Source organism: Amphimedon queenslandica, unplaced genomic scaffold, assembly GCF_000090795.2.
Source record: "Amphimedon queenslandica unplaced genomic scaffold, v1.1 AMPQUscaffold_13489, whole genome shotgun sequence".
Taxonomy (NCBI): domain Eukaryota; kingdom Metazoa; phylum Porifera; class Demospongiae; order Haplosclerida; family Niphatidae; genus Amphimedon; species Amphimedon queenslandica.
In genome coordinates, this window is record NW_003546275.1 from 140,670 (window position 1) to 158,601 (window position 17,932).

A 17,932-nucleotide genomic window follows, 5' to 3' on the forward strand; every position below is an offset into this window, starting at 1 on the left:
ATATCTGTGACCGCACCTACTTAAAGATGGACGCCATCTATCATGAGAGGGTATGTGTTGTACATGTCCAGTGTCCCTTTTTGAATTTTTCTTGTTTTCTTTTATAAGCAACAAGGGCAGTTGTGTGCACAACATTGTCTTAACAACCTCTTGCAAGGTAATTCCCTTTCAATTAGTATAAACAGAATTTAGTAAGAGTTTTAGAGAGACTGGAGTGTGTTCTTGTCTCAACTAATACTAGCCACAACAATAGGGCCCCACTGAATCCCAGGGCGACCCACAATACCCTTTTACAAATAACTGAGTATAAAAGAAAAGGAAGTTATATCCAAAACTTACTCTTGTTTTTCGGAATCATCTTACCATTTTTTGAATGGGTTAAGCAGTTAACTTTACCCTGCTTTAAATCCAATTATTTTGAAATAATAATGAACATATTATGCAATAGTAATACTACTACATGTATGTGTACAACTTAGTCCAGAGGGAATATTTACATTTCCAATTTGTGCAAAACATCAAAGATGTCTTTTTGGCAATGATATCTTATCAACATGTCTCCTCTTGAGCGACCTCTGTATCAATGTTTGTTACAAGTAGGCATCGATTGTTTTTATATGTAGATAACTTAATAACGCATGTGCCTCTATTTCTTTTGTCCTTTCTCCCCCCCCCTCTCTCTCTCTCTCAACCTCCTTTGCTAATTCTTTCTTATTAAATGCACACAGTTAGCTGTAGATGCCTATTACATGTATACATGTATCTCTTACTCTAGCTCGTACTTGTACATGTACATTTGTACATGTACTTGTACATTTGTAATTATCAAGCAGTAAACTGATACCTCTTAATGACTAGCCAGCCTGAAAGCCTATATCATTGAAACGTGTCTCCAGCTATCCTTTACCCAATAATTATAAAAAGATGAAAGAGCATCTTCTTTGTACGAAAATGGCTTCTCTTTTCATTTTTAGCCAAACAGTATTATACTCAGCTTACACCCATTGTGCCTTGGGCAACTTTAGTAATCATTAGTCTTACCACCTTTTTCTTTGTCTCACTCATTCTTATCAGGCTATACAGCCTACTGCTGTCTGCTGGTATGATGTACATGTACATGTATTTGTTTAATAAATAATTATTTTTAGGAACAATCTAATTATATTTATTTATTTATTATTTATTTATTTATTTATTTATTTATACATTTAGGTCCTTATTTCAATCCTGTTGGTCTCTCAGAGATTGCTCATAGACTGGATGAGAAGGAGAAGTCTCACTTGACAGATCGTGAGGACATATCACTAGTAGAAATGACAAAAATACTTGAAGTAATATATACATGTACATGTATCTCTCCTCTTTCTCTTTCCTTTTTTGTCCCCCCCCCTCTCTCTCTCCCTTTCTTCATTTCCCACTCATGCAAAGCCATTGCCCACAATTCAATTAGCACAACTTAAGAATTCTTGGAACAAAGCATACAATATCATACATGGTCTTCTGTACTTAAAACTTCAAAACATTCTATGATTAATTGCTGGCAGTCACCATTCGCATTACCAGTACTATTGTTATAGCATATTAATTATGCGTATAATAATAATACATATACATGTCTAATTTATTGGATATAATCAACCCTGCCATCATGCTACATGTACATGTATAATGGTTTGTACATTGTACACCTAAGTACAAGTTGACCAATGATCAGCTCCAGTATTGATAAATGAGGAAGCTAATTCTCTTTGATGTGGTGAAACCACTAATACCTAATTGGACCCGTACATGTACTGTACATGTACACTGCGTATAAAATAATATTTTTGTGCATCATAAAATTAACTTGTACAGCATTGCTGGCCCTTGTACTGTTAATGTACATGTACTACTAGTAGTATCTAACAAGCAGCTCCAGGATATGATCCAACTCTCTTCCTCTCTCTTCCTAGCAACCCTCCTCTAATATGGATGACAGTGGATTCTTCTCAGTACAGGTAGTGAAACTGTTATGGTGTCATTGTTATTATTCTTGTCGTCGTTAGGTCATCAGCGAAGCACTCAAAGTGTGGGACCTGGAACTCCATCCTCTTTTGTCGGCAAGAATGTCACATGCTGCGGAGAATCCTGTGTAAGGGACAGTCACGCGATGTACATGTACATGTACATTGTGTACATTATATTATACATTGTTCATTGTGTCGCTGATATTGGCCCGTATTGTCCTACATGTACATGTGTAAAAGAGATGCTAAAAAATGTAATTTTTTTAAAGTCCAATGTTCATGACTAAAAATGAGTCATATATTATTACAGTGTTAGTCAGATCAGTCAGACTTAATATTTGTGGCTGTTATATTTCATCATGTTTAGTAATGGCTACTGTCAGTAGCATACTTGACATGTTTGGCTTCTCTTTGATCAATTCACTGCTTTAATATGTTAGCTTCAGATTTTAGACCAAAAGTCTCTGCAGCTGTAAATCTCTGAGTGTCAGACTAATTACTGATGTAGCGATCCCTTTAAGTCTACCTATCAACACTTTCTTATAATAACTCTTTGTAGTCTACTGGTGAATTGGGACAATATATTATAACCACTGAATTGGGACAATATATAATAAACCACTTTCAGCTAGATATTGCCCACCTCCCGCCTGTTATCACTTTGTCACTAAAAGTCTTCTTTCTGTCCTTTCAAGTTATAATTTATTTCAATTATCTTAGTGTCTTATTTTAGGAATTATTTTAGAATTTTGCATGGGCCACTGAGTAAAATTCATTATGATATGTCACGCACGCGTGTGCGTGTGTGTGTGTGTAAGTGTATCTGATTAGCTTTGTCTACATGTTATAGAGATCAAAATGCTTTCATCTGCAATCATGAATTACATTGGTTTGCTGTGAGGAAGCTTGGCCGACAAGTGAGTTAGAGAGAGAGAGATAAAGAGCGGGAGAGATAAGAAGGGAAAGTATATAAACACATTTTACTTTAATCTTATATTGCCCTCTTTGCTAGTGGTTTGATCTTGATTCACTAAAGAAGTCCCCTTTACACATAACAGACACATATCTTAGCCTTTTCCTAGCACAACTTAGAGCTGAAGGTAAAGCAAACCAATAATTGAATTGTTTTATTATTAATGAATAAGTTTGTTTGTTTGCTTGTATTATGATATGTACAATACTTGGTAGTGATGTTATTTAATCTTGATAAAACAAGCCATTCCATTTCTAAAGGTTATTCCATATTTGTTGTCACTGGTATCCTGCCCACCTCTGAAGCTGATCAACTATTATCTCTTATCCCGTATGAACCTCCTCCCCCTCCTCATTCCTCTGAAGGAAAGGCGGCAAGAGTCTCTAAAAGTCCACAGGATTTTGATTCCATCGAAGATGAAGATCTTGCAGAAGCAATAGCACTTAGTCTAGTGGGTAAGTATTTTTATAAATAGTGATTTTCATGTGTGTGTGTGTGTGTGGGGTGTCATATGTGTTAATATGACTGCTGTACATTTGTGTAGTACTGTAGCTAAATTTATGAGTAATTAGTCTTGTCCCTTTTCTTTCTCATGTGGTCTAGATAATGTTTAAAGTGTAATCCATCCATTACCAATCTCCTCTTCCCCCCTCTCTCTATTGATATCTTTCACTATGTACTCTCCCTTTCTCTTACTGAGAAATGGATTTAGCTACAGTACATGCTCACGTACATGTAGATTGTACATTTATAATTATTATTATTGTTGTTTTATTTTAGAGAGCAGATTTCCTGATGATAAGTCGAAATAGAATATTAGTATTGTTTCATTGATTTATTGTTTTGTCATTTGCTATTGTAATAATGTCTCTCTTGTTTTTGTTTGTTTGTTTGTTGATTTTAAACACAAAATATGATTTTATTATTATTATTTTCAATAATAATGAAGTGGTACGAGAATTTCAATTATGACGTCATATGACGAAACTTTGCTAATAAAAATTCGAAGAAAATCGCAGAAGACAGCAAAAATATTTTGAGTCCTTGACATTGATTTCTCTCTCGCTCGCTTTTATGAAGAAGAGCTGGTTCACTGAGCACAGTTACCAATGGGAAACAGAATAGGAAAGAACAAAGTTCCTCTGAGAAGGACAAGAGATATCAAATCTTGTAGAGGTGCGGTAGAGCTTGCTTGCCCCTCTTACCTTTCTCTCACCACCGTTTTCATTCCCCTATCTCCTCTTTCTCTACATTCTACAGGTTCATCTTTATCCAACAGCAAAGAGTCCATATTAACTGCTACGACTATAAACAGTAGGTGTCTTCTCTTAAGAGACGAGGCTGATGAGCATGAGTTTCTTGAGGAAGAATGCAGCAGCAGTGAGCAGCTGGCCAGTTCTCATCATCATCATGGCGTCTCTGCTTCTCCTCCTTATAGCAGTGACGAGGGAACCATCATCGTTAATAATGGCTCTGATCCAGAGCACAGCTACTCTGATCAGGATTTACCAGTAAGAGCAGTAAAATTACTTTATTATTATTATTATTATTATTATTATTATTATTTTTATAATAATAATTATTATAATTTTTGAGCTGAGCTTAAGCTATTGTACCGTATACAAAGCTATCGGTGACATTGTTAAGCGAACGCCGAATTCCACCGACTGCTGTTTACAATTATGTTTGATTACAATTCAGCTGCATCGTTGCGCTTTTGTTAAAATAATGTTTAAATTTTACAAGCAGTACAACGGGTGATGATACACCGAGAAATGATTGGTACAGAAAAAAAGAATGAGCCTGCTCTTTTAATAAGTGTTATCACACACGGTAATTAATCATGTATTACTATTAATGATTATTTTGCAATTACATGTGCATGTGCGTGTATGTGTATGCTCTCCTCATCTTTCTTTACATCAAACCAGTCAGTACCCATTCTTCCATTGGCTCCGAGTCTAACAGTGACCATCCTGTTTTGTAACTCGTACTAAGTCACTGACTTCCGGTATTATATGGATGACACAGGAGCTGGTTTTGACATTGCTCTCATTCAAGCTACTATTTATTCCCCTGGCCTGATCCTTTTGATCATTCTCTCTTGACACATGATAGTTCCTGTATTAGTGTAATATTCATGTACTACTATACGCGTCACCATCTGCTTTTGATCAGTAGCTGTCACATATTAGTTAACAGACTTGTCTCTTTCTAATGTTTCGGGTATAATATCACGATTGGACTGTAACATGATAATCAGGCTATATTGACTATATGGGGCTTACTGAGGAGGATAGTCTATACTTTGAAGTCCCTTTGATCTCTAGCTGTGTTTATATGCACTAGCCACTGTATTATAGCCACTGTATTATACATGTGCATGTATGTGTACACCTACGTGTACTATTGGGCATACAGTATTGTAATCCACTTGTTCATTCAATGGAGTCTTGTCTGTGAGACTGTGTGTCTTCAGTACGTGTGTGTGTGTGTTTGTGTGTGTGTGATGTCTTGATCTGTCTTTCGTGGCGTGAGATTTTACCCAAAATATTTTCAAATACAAAGTTAATTTGCGGTGATGTTTTTGTGCAGGAATGCACATTTAAATGGGTTTTATGGTCATCACTAAAGCTTCTCCTTCCTCTTAATCCAGCCCCTCAGATCCTTTCATAATGTTACATGATCATGTCTCACGACTTTATCTCTTTCTTTCTTGTACCTATAGACCGGAGATCTGGTCAGGTCTGATGATCGTCAGCGTCAGCAAGCATTTGAAGAGGAAATACTGCCTAACCTGGCCATGCCTGAGAGGATCCTTAAGAAACTAACAACTGAGGTCAGCACACACACACTCTATGCATCATTAACATCATCATTTGTGCACAGTATATAATAGCTAGTGGAGCTTTGAAGGCCTTTTGTGTATTTGTCCCTCCTTATTTATTATTATTTGTCAAAAATTCAACAGATAACGAACGGCAGCTGGATTAGAAGTACTATCAGAATGTTGTACAAGATCCTGAAGATAGTGTGAAATCAATTGATGTACCTTGAATGCTTGAATGCCCTTCAGTTCAAACTACATTGCCCATGTAGAAAGGCCTTTAGTCATCCTAAAATGTGATACTTTTCATTTGCACTAGAAAAGCTTTTGAATCATTTCTAAAGCGCCAGAGGTGATTAATTCTGGAGGCATGCCGTGCATGTTAAAGCTAATTGTCATTATTTGTCACCTCAGAAAAAATGTGCCAGAAAAAGATATTTCAAATAGTTGTACGTAAAAGTGTCAAATCACAACATACAGTACATATTATATCATGTCTGCTCTCCCCTCTCTCTCTCCTTCCCTCATCTCTCTCTCTCAGCTCTAGTGATAATTGTTTTACGCTATATGCATAGTATTTGGGAATTATGTCCTCCCTTTGTGTTTTTTGATGATTTACTATACAGAGTTGTACTGTTTTGAGTTTATAATAATGATAATAGCTTTGATGTCCACCGATGAATTGTAATACAAACAATCCATTCATTGTCTTTGATGAACAATCTGAAAGCATAACAATTAAGCCTCCACTTATTACACACACACACACACACACACCCACACCCACACACACACACACCAGCTTCAGGCAACTAAGAAAGCAAATACATGTGGTGGGTTGTGATGCTGCTCAAAAATTGGGCCAAATAACCTGTGCCAGTATAGAGGGTATTTTTCCAAAAATTACAAAGAGAGAATTCTTCATTTTTATAATTTTTTTCTGATACATGTACATCTTGTTTAGAAATATTGAGCTGATTCTGATTAAATTAGAATTTTTTTATGAATTTTTAAAGTTGCTCCAAATGCCATGTACTGTATTTGTCAGTGCTTAGCTCACTTAGCATTCTTTACTGATTAGAACATCATACTACTTGTTTACATTTTTATTGGTTTCACTCTAGGAATGGAATGAGTTGGTTCATGTGTTTTGTCTGTCACTGGAACAATCAGTCAAATCCACGCTCCCACAGCAACCACAACCATCATCAGCCACAAGTCCAGTAGCTGAGAAGAAGAGAAACTCCAGCAACATCACCACAAGCAGACACGGCTCTTCTCATAAATATACTTTAGACGAGACCAAGAAAAGATCAGCGACAGCAAATTATTGTCCCGTGGGGTCAAAGAAACAGAAAAGTCACCATCACCACGGTAGGAAGAGACGTCCTCTGTCTCTGCCCCCACCTGATAATCCTCCCCCAGGGGGACAGGAGAGAAGGAAGAGAAAGACAGGGACATTGGATACTGGCAACCAAGACGAGGGCATGCATCACGAGTCCCACCATCGCTCCCGATGTCACTCCAACAGTCACCACTGTCGTAGGAAGAACTGCAGTCACAATCGGGCCAAGTTCATCACGCTAGGACAGCTAAAGGATCTTGGACTGGCTCTCAATACAAAGGAGAATGATGGGAGCCAGTCAAGCGACCATCACAACTCTTTGCGGCGTAGTATCACTTCCCCCCATAACCTGGAGCAGTTGTGCTACCTCGGCCCCGAGAGGATAAACGGGAGGACTGACGATGAGCAGGACTCATCGGCTAGCAACATGGCAGTGGCTGATTACGATGTGTCCAGCACTCCTGTCCTTCCTGTTCCTCCTCCTCCTCCTGTACCTCTCACATTTAAAGTGAAGCACTTGCATAAACACAACCATTTTCATGTTGTGCATCACACGACTGATCTAATGCCTCCTGACCTCTCCTCTGGCAATAGAGAAAGGCACTATCATCAAAGCCTCGTGTTGGCACAAGGGACATCTCACTAACTCATTTCCTTCTCTTCCTCTCTCTCTCTCCGTTTCTATGTTCATATTTATTCACTTACATAATATTAACATGCACTGGATTGATGTACATAATACTATTTACACATAAAGTATTTGAATAAAGAATATTAAGCAAAAGAACCATGTCCATTCACATATGTTTGGAGAAGCAAAAAAATGCATTCCAGTTAATGCCCCACACACGTGCTTACACGTGTGTTGGAGGCCACTCCGCCCATTTTAAGTGCGCATGCACCAACTTCACGTTTCTTTCTGTGCCGTCCATTGAAGCTGCCAATATGGTGAGTGAAGATCCTTTGCCATCTACAAAGAAGCAAAGATGGTAACAGGGAGGAAGGTTTTAATCTTCTCTATTGTGTAGGCCCGTGGACCCAAGAAACACCTGAAGAGGCCTAATGCTCCCAAGCATTGGATGTTGGATAAATTCTCTGGCAGATATGTCAGTTTCTTTATGGCTGATAAACAATACTTTTAATTGCTATTTTAGGCTCCAAGACCATCACCTGGTCCTCATAAGCTCCGTGAGTGCATCCCTTTAATGGTGTTCTTAAGGAACAGGCTCAAATATGCACTGACTGGTGATGAGGTAAAGAAAATTGTTAAACAACGTCTTATCAAGGTTGATGGTAAAGTACGTACTGATACAACCTTCCCTGCTGGGCTAATGGGTGAGTTTATATTAATTAATATTATGGTGGGTTTTGTAATGAGCTATAATATCCTGCCTGTTATAGTCTTTCCTTTTGTTATGATTACTAGATGTTGTTACCATTGAGAAGACCAGTGAACAGTTTAGATTGCTTTATGATGTTAAAGGACGATTCTGTGTTCATCGTATTACACCTGAAGAAGCAAAGGTATGCTCTGCTCCCATAACGCCATTATTGCACCTGTGTATGCGTAACCAAGAGTAAATAATACCCTTCATTATTTACTCTTGATGTATCTGTGTATGTATGTATGTATGTATGTACATGTATGCTATGATGACTGGAATAATCCCAGCTCGCTTTGAGCTCTGGCTAAGAGTGTTGAAGAGAGACAGTTCCTTCCATTCTGAGCACCACATGTATTGTTACATACACATGATTGACAAGGACCTTTTTTTAATTTGTTGTTTTTGTTTCATGTGAATGTTGTGCCTAAACTCCCGTTCTGTGGTTAGGGTTGTAGAATTTCTCACGGTTAATTTAGATACATCAAAGCAGTGGGAGGTTAGGGTGTGTACTACTACAATAGCAGCGTAGCGTGATACTCTCCTTTAAAAATAAGTTATGTTGTAATGCTCGTGTTTATTTTCCTACTGGAAGTGCCTTTTTTGAACTTTTATTATTTATAATTGTAATAATATATTGTTTGTCTTGCATATAAATTTCTTAAGGGTTTTGCAAAGTGTTCCGCTATTAATTCCGAAGGGTTTAATTGGTCTCTCCATTGGGTTTTAATTGGGTATTTATTGCTTATTAATTGGAGTTTTAACGGTAGCAAATTGCTAATGATGATAATGAATTGGCGGCAATAAGAGTATCATAATCATAATAATAATTAGTAGTAGTAGTAATTGTAGTAAAAGAGAAGGAGAAGTGAAGTGTTAGAAATTATCTCTTTTTTTCTTATTAGTACAAGTTGGGTAAGGTCAAGAGAGCCCAGCTGGGTCCTAAGGGAATCCCTTACCTAGTCACACACGATGGTCGTACCATTCGTTATCCTGATCCACTAATCAAAGTCAACGATACTGTCCGTATTGACATTGCAACCGGAAAAATCACCGACTTTGTAAAGTTTGATGTCGGGAATCTTGTTATGGTCGTGGGTGGGCGTAACTTGGGACGTGTGGGCGTCATCACTAACAGGGAGAGGCATCACGGGTCCTTTGATATCATTCACATAAAGGATGCCAAAGGGAATACATTTGCTACTCGTCAGACTAATGTGTTTGTTATAGGAAAGAATAACAAGGCACTCATCTCTCTACCAAAAGCTAAGGGAATACGGTTGACTATTGCAGAGGAGAGGGACCGTCGCCTTCAAGCTAAAGGCATTTTATGAATACTCTCTCCCTCACTACTAACTGCAGTATTAATAATGAATAATATTATATTGGCATTAGTATTGAAGTGCTTGCATTTATGTATATTATGTTGGTGTGGCACTGGTGGTTTATTTGAGTTATTATTAATCGAATTTTGATATTAAATTGATTGATTCAGTATTTAAAAAGATCTGCTGCATTATAATACCCTTTGTGTAATTTGAGACAAAGCCTGCTTTGTAGGTTTGTGTCAGAATAAGAAATTGCAAATCTACCTTTGACTACGCCTAGTTTTATTTGGGCGGGGTTTATTTTCAATTATTTTGTCGGATCACGTGGTTGTCTCAAAATGGCTGCTCCTCCACCTGGTAGTAATCCTTATATTCAACCCCCTGGAGCTGTCCCTGGATTTCCATTGACTGGTGTGAGGCCTCCACTAATACCAGTCGGTCCTCCTCTAATGATGCCAAGTACAGCTCCTTCCTTCTTACAAAACTCACTTTTAACATTTTTTCTTTTTATCCAGTGGGGTCCATGCCTGCAGTCCCTGGATTACAGCCAGCCCCTGGAGGGGTAAGTCTTGACTGTTGATGCTTTTTATGATTTTGTGTGTCCCTACAGGTAGCAATAAGCTCAGGGCCTGAACTTGTCTCAAAACCTTATCAAAAAGTATAATAATATAAACAGATATATGTATGGACAGTATCATTTTTGCTGTTTCCTCTAGCCCATTTCTGTGAGTGAAATGAAAGTAGCCACAACAGTTTTTGTTGGTAATATCACTGACAAAGCAACCGATTCACTTGTGAGGCAGATACTCCTGGTAAGATATCAAACACATGTATGCATGTACATGTACTTTTTTCCCTCTTCTCTCTCAGCGTTGTGGCTACATTGTCGGTTGGAAGAGAGTACAAAACGCCTCAGGAAAATTGCAAGGTGTGATTCTTTAATATTATTATTATTATTATTATTATTATTATTATTATTATTATTATTATTATTATTATTATTATTATTATTATTATTATTATTATTATTATTATTATTATTATTATTATTATTGTTAATCATTTGTTTTATAAAGCCTTTGGTTTTTGTGAATATTCTGATCCCGAGTGCACCCTAAGAGCCCTAAGACTGTTGAATGGCTTTGAGTTAGGAGATAAGAAATTAGTGGTAAGTAAGGAGGATAATGGCTAGAAATATTGCCATATTATTTTTATTTACTATAATATATTGGTGTTTATTTTATCTATTGCAGATTAAAGTTGACAGTAATAATCGTAAGGAATTATTGAAGTATCTCATGAAAAAGAAAATGACCAAAAACAACGAAGAGTTTAATGATCAAATAGTAAGCCAATAAATAATAATAATAATAATAATAATAATAATGAATAATAATAATGAATTTTTTTTGTTTTTATTTTTTGTAGTTAGAGAGAGAAGTTGATAAAATTGTATTAAAAGGAGAAGCAGAGACACTCGAAGAAGACATTGACAAGGAAACCAAAGTAACTAATTAATAAATAATTATTACTGATAATGATAGTAATTATTACTGATAATGATAGTAATTATTACTGATAATGATAGTAATTATTACTGATAATGATAGTAATAATAATTTAATAATTACTATTATTGATGAAATATTTCATTGGTTATAGGAAGAAGATGGGAAAGTGATGTCAGCCATAAATGGTTTAATAAAAGAGAACATCAGCACTTTATTAGGAAGCAAGACATCAGACGATTGTAGGTCTACATGTACATGTACATGCATTATGAATTTTAATTTTTAGTTCGCCGTGAAAAGGACGTCCACGAGTCACTGGTTGCTATGGCAATACAATCTGGTCGTGTCGATGAAGATGTGAGTATTTTTTTCTTTTTGAATCCCATCTCTCTTTTTTATTTAGTCGACCCTGGATGATGTTGACATGGAGGACGGAATGAAGACTTTAGTCTCTGATGAAATTAAAAGATTCCGACAATCCTACCAGGTAAGCTTCACCTAGTATAACATCTCTCCCTCTCTCTCTCTCTCTCTCTCAGAATTACGAGGAGAAGCAAGCTGAAGCTCGTATGAAGCGACATCAAGCGAAACAAGATGAGAAAAAGAAGGAAGAAAAGTCAGGGAGGAAGCGTTCACGAAGCCGAAGTCCTGGCAAGAAATCCAGCAGACCGAAAAGTCCTAAGAAACCACGGTAGGATATACTGACCCTAGCTGTGACATTAATTAGAGTGTTATTACAGGAGCAGGTCCCAGGAGAGGAGAGACAGAGAGAAAGAGAGAGAATTGAGGAGGAAAGAAGAGAAAGAGCGATTAGCTAAGGAGGAAGAAGAATATGAACAGAAACTGATGGAGAGGAAGAGAGCGGAGAGAGAGAAAGCTTTCAAAGATGTAAGTGCATACTTATATTATTGTTGTTGTTGTTATTGTTATTATTATTATTTCCAGAGGCTAAGACAGTGGGAGCACAGAGAAAAAAGGCGTGCCCTTGACTATCAGTACGAGAGAGAGGAGGAGGAGACAAAACGACTCAAACTGGATAAGGAAAGGAAGAGAATGATTGAATTCTTTGAAGATTATGATGATGAGAAGCAAGACTATAGATACTATAAAGTAATAATAATAATAATAATAATAATAATTATGATGATAATTTAAATATAATTATTACAATAATAAATCATTATTTTTTATGCTTTAGGGAAGTGAATTTACTCGGCGTCACGATGACCGTGTATTAGAAATGGAAGAGGATGAGTATGACAGGAAGAAGGAGAGAGATGAGTTGGAGGCTCTTCGACTTGAAGTGATGGAGAGACAGATCAGGGAGAGAGAGGAAGAGCAAGAGAGAAAGAGACGCGAGGAGGAAGAAGAGAGATTTAAGAGGCAGCAGGAGGTGAATGTGAAAGAGGAGTCGTCAGCTGTGGATCATGATAATCTTCCAATCTCAAAGCAAGGCAATAAATCATATGCAGCAACGATACAGGTACAGTATTTCATCAGGAATCAATAACGAGAGAATTTTTCATTTACTTATTTTTTTGATTACATTTTTATGTAGCGTAGAAAGTTTTGAGCTAAATTGGTTTTTAATGAATTTTTAAAGTTGCCCAAAATTGGGCCAAAGTCCCTGTACTATAGTACAGGGATTTTGGCCAAATTTTGCCAAAAATGAAAAGTAAAGAATTCTTCATTTATATAATTTTTCCTGATACATATACATGTTTTTATGTTATGTATAAAGTTTAAACTGATTTCGATCAAAATTGGATTTTTTTATGAATTTTTAAAGTTGCTCCAAATCCAGGCCAAAGTCCCTGTACTATAGTACAGGGATTTGGCCAAATTTCGTCAAAAATAAAAAGTAGAGAATTCTTCATTTTTATGATTTTTCCTGATACATATACATGTTCTCATGTTGTGTATAAAGTTAAAACTGATTTCGATCAAAATTGGATTTTTTATGAATTTTTAAAGTTGCTCCAAATTCAGGCCAAAGTCCCTGTACTATAGTACAGGGATTTTGGCCAAATTTCGTCAAAAAAATAAAAAGTAAAGAATTCTTTATTTTTATGATTTTTCCTGATACATATACATGTTCTCATGTTGTGTAGAAAGTTTAAGCTGATTCCGATCAAAATTGGATTTTTTACGAATTTTTTAAGTTGCTCCAAATTCAGGCCAAAGTCCCTGTACTATAGTACAGGGATTTTGGCCAAATTTTGTCAAAAATAAAAATTAAAGAATTCTTCATTTTTATGATTTTTCCTGATACATATACATGTTCTCATGTTGTGTAGAAAGTTGAAACTGATTTCGATCAAAATTGGATTTTTTATGAATTTTTAAAGTTGCTCCAAATTCAGGCCAAAGTCCCTGTACTATAGTACAGGGATTTTGGCCAAATTTCGTCAAAAATAAAAATTAAAGAATTCTTCATTTTTATGATTTTTCCTGATACATATACATGTTCTCATGTTGTGTAGAAAGTTGAAACTGATTTCGATTAAATTTGAATTTTTAAAGAATATTTAAAGTTGCCTTTTGTTATTTTTGTTAGGTTCAGTTAGCTCCACCCACTGGTAGACCCAAGCCTGAGCTAAAATCAAATCCCAACGATCAGACGGACATCGACTCTCCTCCAGTTGAAGAAAAGAAAACAGAAGATGACGAAGAAGAAGATGAAGAGAAAAAGAGAGCCAAGTTAACATTTGGACTAAGCAAGAAACAGCCATCAACGGCGGCAGCCCGAGCATCACTAGAAGGAATATTTGGAGGAGAAGATGAAGGAGACGCCGTCAAACCGAAAAAGAAACTCTACTCTCTCATGTCTAGCTCTAACAGCGCTCACATAGCAGCTGCCATGGCCGTTGTACCTACCAACGGGAAAATGAGCAGTGAGAACAGAAAGAAACTGGTACAGTCTCTCGTCAATTCAATACCTTCGAGACGAGAAGAGCTTTTCAACTGGGACCTCAAATGGAACTATATTGATAAGGTATGTACTGTACATCTACACTGGGCTTTTGTAATGATAAAATATTTAATGTACCAACTTGTTTCGTTGAAGTGAAATTTGGCTGTACATTTTCACTTTTTTTGTCGCCATTATGATTTGAGTCTTGTTGACAAATTTTTGTTGGAATCAGCTCAAACTTTCTACACAGCATAAGTACATCAATATGTAACAGAAAACGTAATAAAAATTTGAGGTGATTTTGGAGCCATTTTTCAGAAAAACCATGGGCTATATAGCCTTGGGTATTTTTCAGAATTTTAGCGTTTTATTAAAATGGCCATAACTTTAAAAATTGACATTATTATCTATTGCAGACTCTAATGGAGAAGAGAGTGAGCCCTTGGATTAACAAGAAGATAGTCGAGTATATTGGGGAGCCTGAGCCAACCCTGACAGAATTCATATGCAACAAGGTACAGGGAAACTATCATTAATGTTTGGTTGAAGGTTTAATTGTGTCCTTTTAGTTGGCAGAACAGGTTCCTGCTGATGGAATACTCAATGATATAGCAATGGTGAGGGAGAGAGAGAGTGTGATTGCATGACTATTTAGAGAAGGTTGGAAGGAGTGCGATATAAGAAGGAAAGTCAAATATGTAATTATTTTTTAAAATACATGTATTGCACTGTTTTTATTTCTTTTGTTGTATGTGTGTCATTATTATAGGTACTTGATGATGAAGCTGAAGTGTTTGTGTTGAAACTATGGCGACTGCTGATTTACGAAACTGAAGCAAGACATCTTGGAATAGCTAAGAACTATTGAGATGTTGTACATGTAAATATTACACACAGTCTGCTTTTCTTCTCTCTTGTTTTTCAATCATTTTTTGTTCGATAATTATTATTAATTATTATTATTATTAATACACAGATGCAAAACAAACTTTTCTCGCTCTCCCCTCCTCCTCCTTTCTCTATTTCTATTTAATTTTAAATTATTAATTATGATACTGTGTAATTATAATTATAATGGTTGAGGTGTTCATATTTTAGGGGGTCCTGTCCATCTCTCTATTATACCTTGAGAGACCATTAACCTTCATCTTCACTGTCTTCTGGCTCTTCTTCCTCTTCTGCTGCTTTCTCTGCTTCCTCTTGCAATGCCTTGAGGGCTGCCTCTTCCTCTGCTGTGGGGTCTTTGGTTTCTGTTATGTCTGCGCCTTCATTGATCATGAAAGGAAGGCAGGATTGAGTGGGTTACAGGGTTAGAACATAATAATTCATAGTACATGTATGCTTGCATAGTAACACAGAAAGATGAATGTGAAAGTATGTACTCATTTTTTGAGGTAAGCTTGTTTGTTTGTGTGTGTGTAGATGTGGAGTAGTTACCAGTAGGGAATTCATCTTGTACTGCTGGTGGTAGTAAAGGATTGAAAGGGGTTGAGCTGTATTTGAGTCCCCATCCAATGTATATATTCTCAAAGTTGTTCCTATTATAACAAGTAAAAAATGAAATAATAATAATAACCATTAAAAAATATTATTTCTATTAGTCTATGTCTTACTTTCCTGATACGTAAGCATGAGCTCCAGGCCATAGATTAGAGCTAACAACAGCTACAGCATATTGTGGGATTATACTTGAAGACAGTCTTGCACTCCAAGCAGGCATTCCCTCCACACCTATATTATTGCAATTAATTATTATTATTTACAATATTAAATGTAGTCTTGTTTTTTTTTAATTACGTTCATCTTCCGCAACTGCTGTCAGTATTTGCGGGCCAGTTTCAGGCTCAAGCTCTTCCGGCTGCTCCTTGTCCTCGTCCTCTTCATCTTCCTCAAACTCGTCATCTGCTTTTGGTACCGGATTAAACCACTGACACCTTCCCTGCATGTTATATCATAATTAGCATTCTCAGTTCTTTTCCCCCCCCTCTCTCTCTCTCTCCTTACCTGGGGTAGTATGTACTGTATGTGGTGTGACCAGTTGTTCATGGATCCATCAGCATATTCAGATAATTTACCCATCTCAAACTCTGGATTAACCTCAATAGGCTTAGGAGCTGTTAACAATAATAATAATAATAATAAGGTATCATCATTCACATATAAATGTACAGTATATCTATGTATAATAATGCATAATTATAAATTATAATTCACATAATGTACAAGAGTATATAATACATGTAGATTAACTATTATTTTATAGGGATGTCCTACCGTCGTCCTCTCCTTCGTCTTCCTCCTCTTCGCACATGTAGTATCCAGCTGGACTGATTTGTGTAGTCGCTGATATGCGTCCAATCTGTGCCCTCAGTAGGTGCTCCTCTCGTCCAGGGAATGGTGGATACCCGACCACTGGTGACTCCAGGTTACCGGTGAACAGTTTACGGATGCATCTAGCGGCGACTATCTCTGCCGGCTTCACGTGAGGGAGTTTGACCCATTTGTCACCAGCTGCAATTGAGAATTGAAATAATATCAAAGAATACATAGTGTACTACTCACGTGTGTTGCATACAAAATAGACCTTCTTGTTAGTCCCCATTCTAGTTTCTTCTTTAGGTATGACCGGAGGCGGTTTCCATTGGCTCTCAGGGAGGACATCTTTCTCTTCCGAGTCCTCCTCGTTGTCCTTTCCTTCTCCGTCTCCATCTTGGTCCTCTTGTTTTGCTTCTTCTTCTTCTTCCTCCTCCTCCTCTTCCTCGTGTCCCTCTTGATATTCTCCCTCAGCTATAATGTACGATGCTTCTATGCCAAATATAATACCCCAGAACCTAACACTTGCTAGTGGCTGTTGGGTTGTGAGCTGCTTGAGCGCAAGGAAGATACGATAAGCCTGATCCTTCCCAATGCCAATCTGGAAGACAAAAAGACAGAGAAAGATTAAATAGATGCATCCATGTATGTATGTATTTAATATGTCACGCTCTCTTTTAATTTCTCTCTTCCTTACTCCTCCTTGCTCAAAGTTTGACATTACGTCCATGAGATTAGGAAAAGGGACATCCACTTCATCATCAAATTCTGCGTCTCCGTCTTCGCCTTGACTAGACTGCAATAGCGCAATACATTATTATTAATATAGAATAATGCTTCCTCTCTTATATTTTATACCATAAAGAGTGACTTTTGAATGGTGGCCACTTCAGCTCTGCTGCTAATACCCTGAGAGTCTTGAATCACATCAGGTCTTGGTGAGAGCTTCTCTCTCTTGACGCTCCTGGATATCTCTTCGAATTTGCCTAGAGTTACGGAAGATGTTATTTTTAAAAAATATTTCCCGAGGCTATTATCCTTCACACCTAGTGCATTATCAGGCCTCTCCTCCAATATCTTTCCAAGACATTCAGCCAAATGATCGTACCTACAAACTCAATAATAACTAGACCTCATTCCCGGTACGCTACTAACAGATTGGAGCTATCCCCGTCGCTTGTATTTAGGAAGAAAGCCTTGGCAGCATGCACCTGTTCCTCCAAATGAGCATTCTCCATTATTGTTATGCTTGTTGTGTGTGGTCACCATAACAACGAGCCCGCCCAATTCCGGTTACCGTGGCAATTAGCTAGCCCCGTCTCTTTCCACTGTC

General features: G+C 37.0%; 5 protein-coding genes across 5 annotated transcripts; 4 read left to right on the plus strand and 1 right to left on the minus strand.

Annotated features, from left to right (window-relative positions):
- Nucleotides 1-6: 6 nt before the first annotated feature.
- Nucleotides 7-3,892, plus strand: LOC100638931 (ataxin-3-like). Its single transcript, XM_011412198.2, has 9 exons — nucleotides 7-50; nucleotides 109-157; nucleotides 1,213-1,331; nucleotides 1,953-1,997; nucleotides 2,046-2,131; nucleotides 2,857-2,923; nucleotides 3,019-3,106; nucleotides 3,240-3,434; nucleotides 3,760-3,892. The coding sequence occupies exons 1-9, from the start codon at nucleotides 27-29 to the stop codon at nucleotides 3,789-3,791; spliced, it is 705 nt and encodes a 234-aa protein (XP_011410500.1). The 5' UTR covers nucleotides 7-26; the 3' UTR covers nucleotides 3,792-3,892.
- Nucleotides 3,893-3,924: 32 nt separating this feature from the next.
- On the plus strand, nucleotides 3,925-7,938 carry LOC109580503 (uncharacterized). The gene is made up of 4 exons (XM_019993758.1): nucleotides 3,925-4,155; nucleotides 4,240-4,490; nucleotides 5,708-5,818; nucleotides 6,931-7,938. Exons 1-4 carry the CDS (start codon nucleotides 4,089-4,091, stop codon nucleotides 7,795-7,797), a joined length of 1,296 nt encoding a protein of 431 aa, XP_019849317.1. The 5' UTR covers nucleotides 3,925-4,088; the 3' UTR covers nucleotides 7,798-7,938.
- A 68-nt stretch (nucleotides 7,939-8,006) lies between these two features.
- LOC100632528 (40S ribosomal protein S4, X isoform-like) lies at nucleotides 8,007-10,055 on the plus strand. The gene is made up of 5 exons (XM_003384532.3): nucleotides 8,007-8,099; nucleotides 8,180-8,257; nucleotides 8,306-8,486; nucleotides 8,578-8,675; nucleotides 9,439-10,055. The coding sequence occupies exons 1-5, from the start codon at nucleotides 8,097-8,099 to the stop codon at nucleotides 9,865-9,867; spliced, it is 789 nt and encodes a 262-aa protein (XP_003384580.1). The 5' UTR covers nucleotides 8,007-8,096; the 3' UTR covers nucleotides 9,868-10,055.
- A 108-nt stretch (nucleotides 10,056-10,163) lies between these two features.
- LOC100639058 (RNA-binding protein 25-like) lies at nucleotides 10,164-15,396 on the plus strand. The gene is made up of 19 exons (XM_011412199.2): nucleotides 10,164-10,320; nucleotides 10,377-10,423; nucleotides 10,472-10,519; nucleotides 10,578-10,673; nucleotides 10,732-10,789; nucleotides 10,938-11,029; nucleotides 11,115-11,207; nucleotides 11,290-11,367; nucleotides 11,524-11,611; nucleotides 11,659-11,729; nucleotides 11,776-11,859; nucleotides 11,912-12,063; nucleotides 12,113-12,260; nucleotides 12,318-12,482; nucleotides 12,571-12,855; nucleotides 13,930-14,367; nucleotides 14,703-14,801; nucleotides 14,856-14,903; nucleotides 15,056-15,396. The coding sequence occupies exons 1-19, from the start codon at nucleotides 10,200-10,202 to the stop codon at nucleotides 15,152-15,154; spliced, it is 2,310 nt and encodes a 769-aa protein (XP_011410501.2). The 5' UTR covers nucleotides 10,164-10,199; the 3' UTR covers nucleotides 15,155-15,396.
- On the minus strand, nucleotides 15,315-17,866 carry LOC100632401 (radial spoke head protein 6 homolog A-like). The gene is made up of 11 exons (XM_003384531.3): nucleotides 17,755-17,866; nucleotides 17,646-17,707; nucleotides 17,458-17,585; nucleotides 17,297-17,395; nucleotides 16,849-17,200; nucleotides 16,561-16,797; nucleotides 16,291-16,400; nucleotides 16,084-16,225; nucleotides 15,900-16,017; nucleotides 15,724-15,824; nucleotides 15,315-15,551 (listed from the first exon to the last, which is right to left on the minus strand). Exons 1-11 carry the CDS (start codon nucleotides 17,835-17,837, stop codon nucleotides 15,424-15,426), a joined length of 1,560 nt encoding a protein of 519 aa, XP_003384579.1. The 5' UTR covers nucleotides 17,838-17,866; the 3' UTR covers nucleotides 15,315-15,423.
- Between the last annotated feature and the right edge of the window lie 66 nt (nucleotides 17,867-17,932).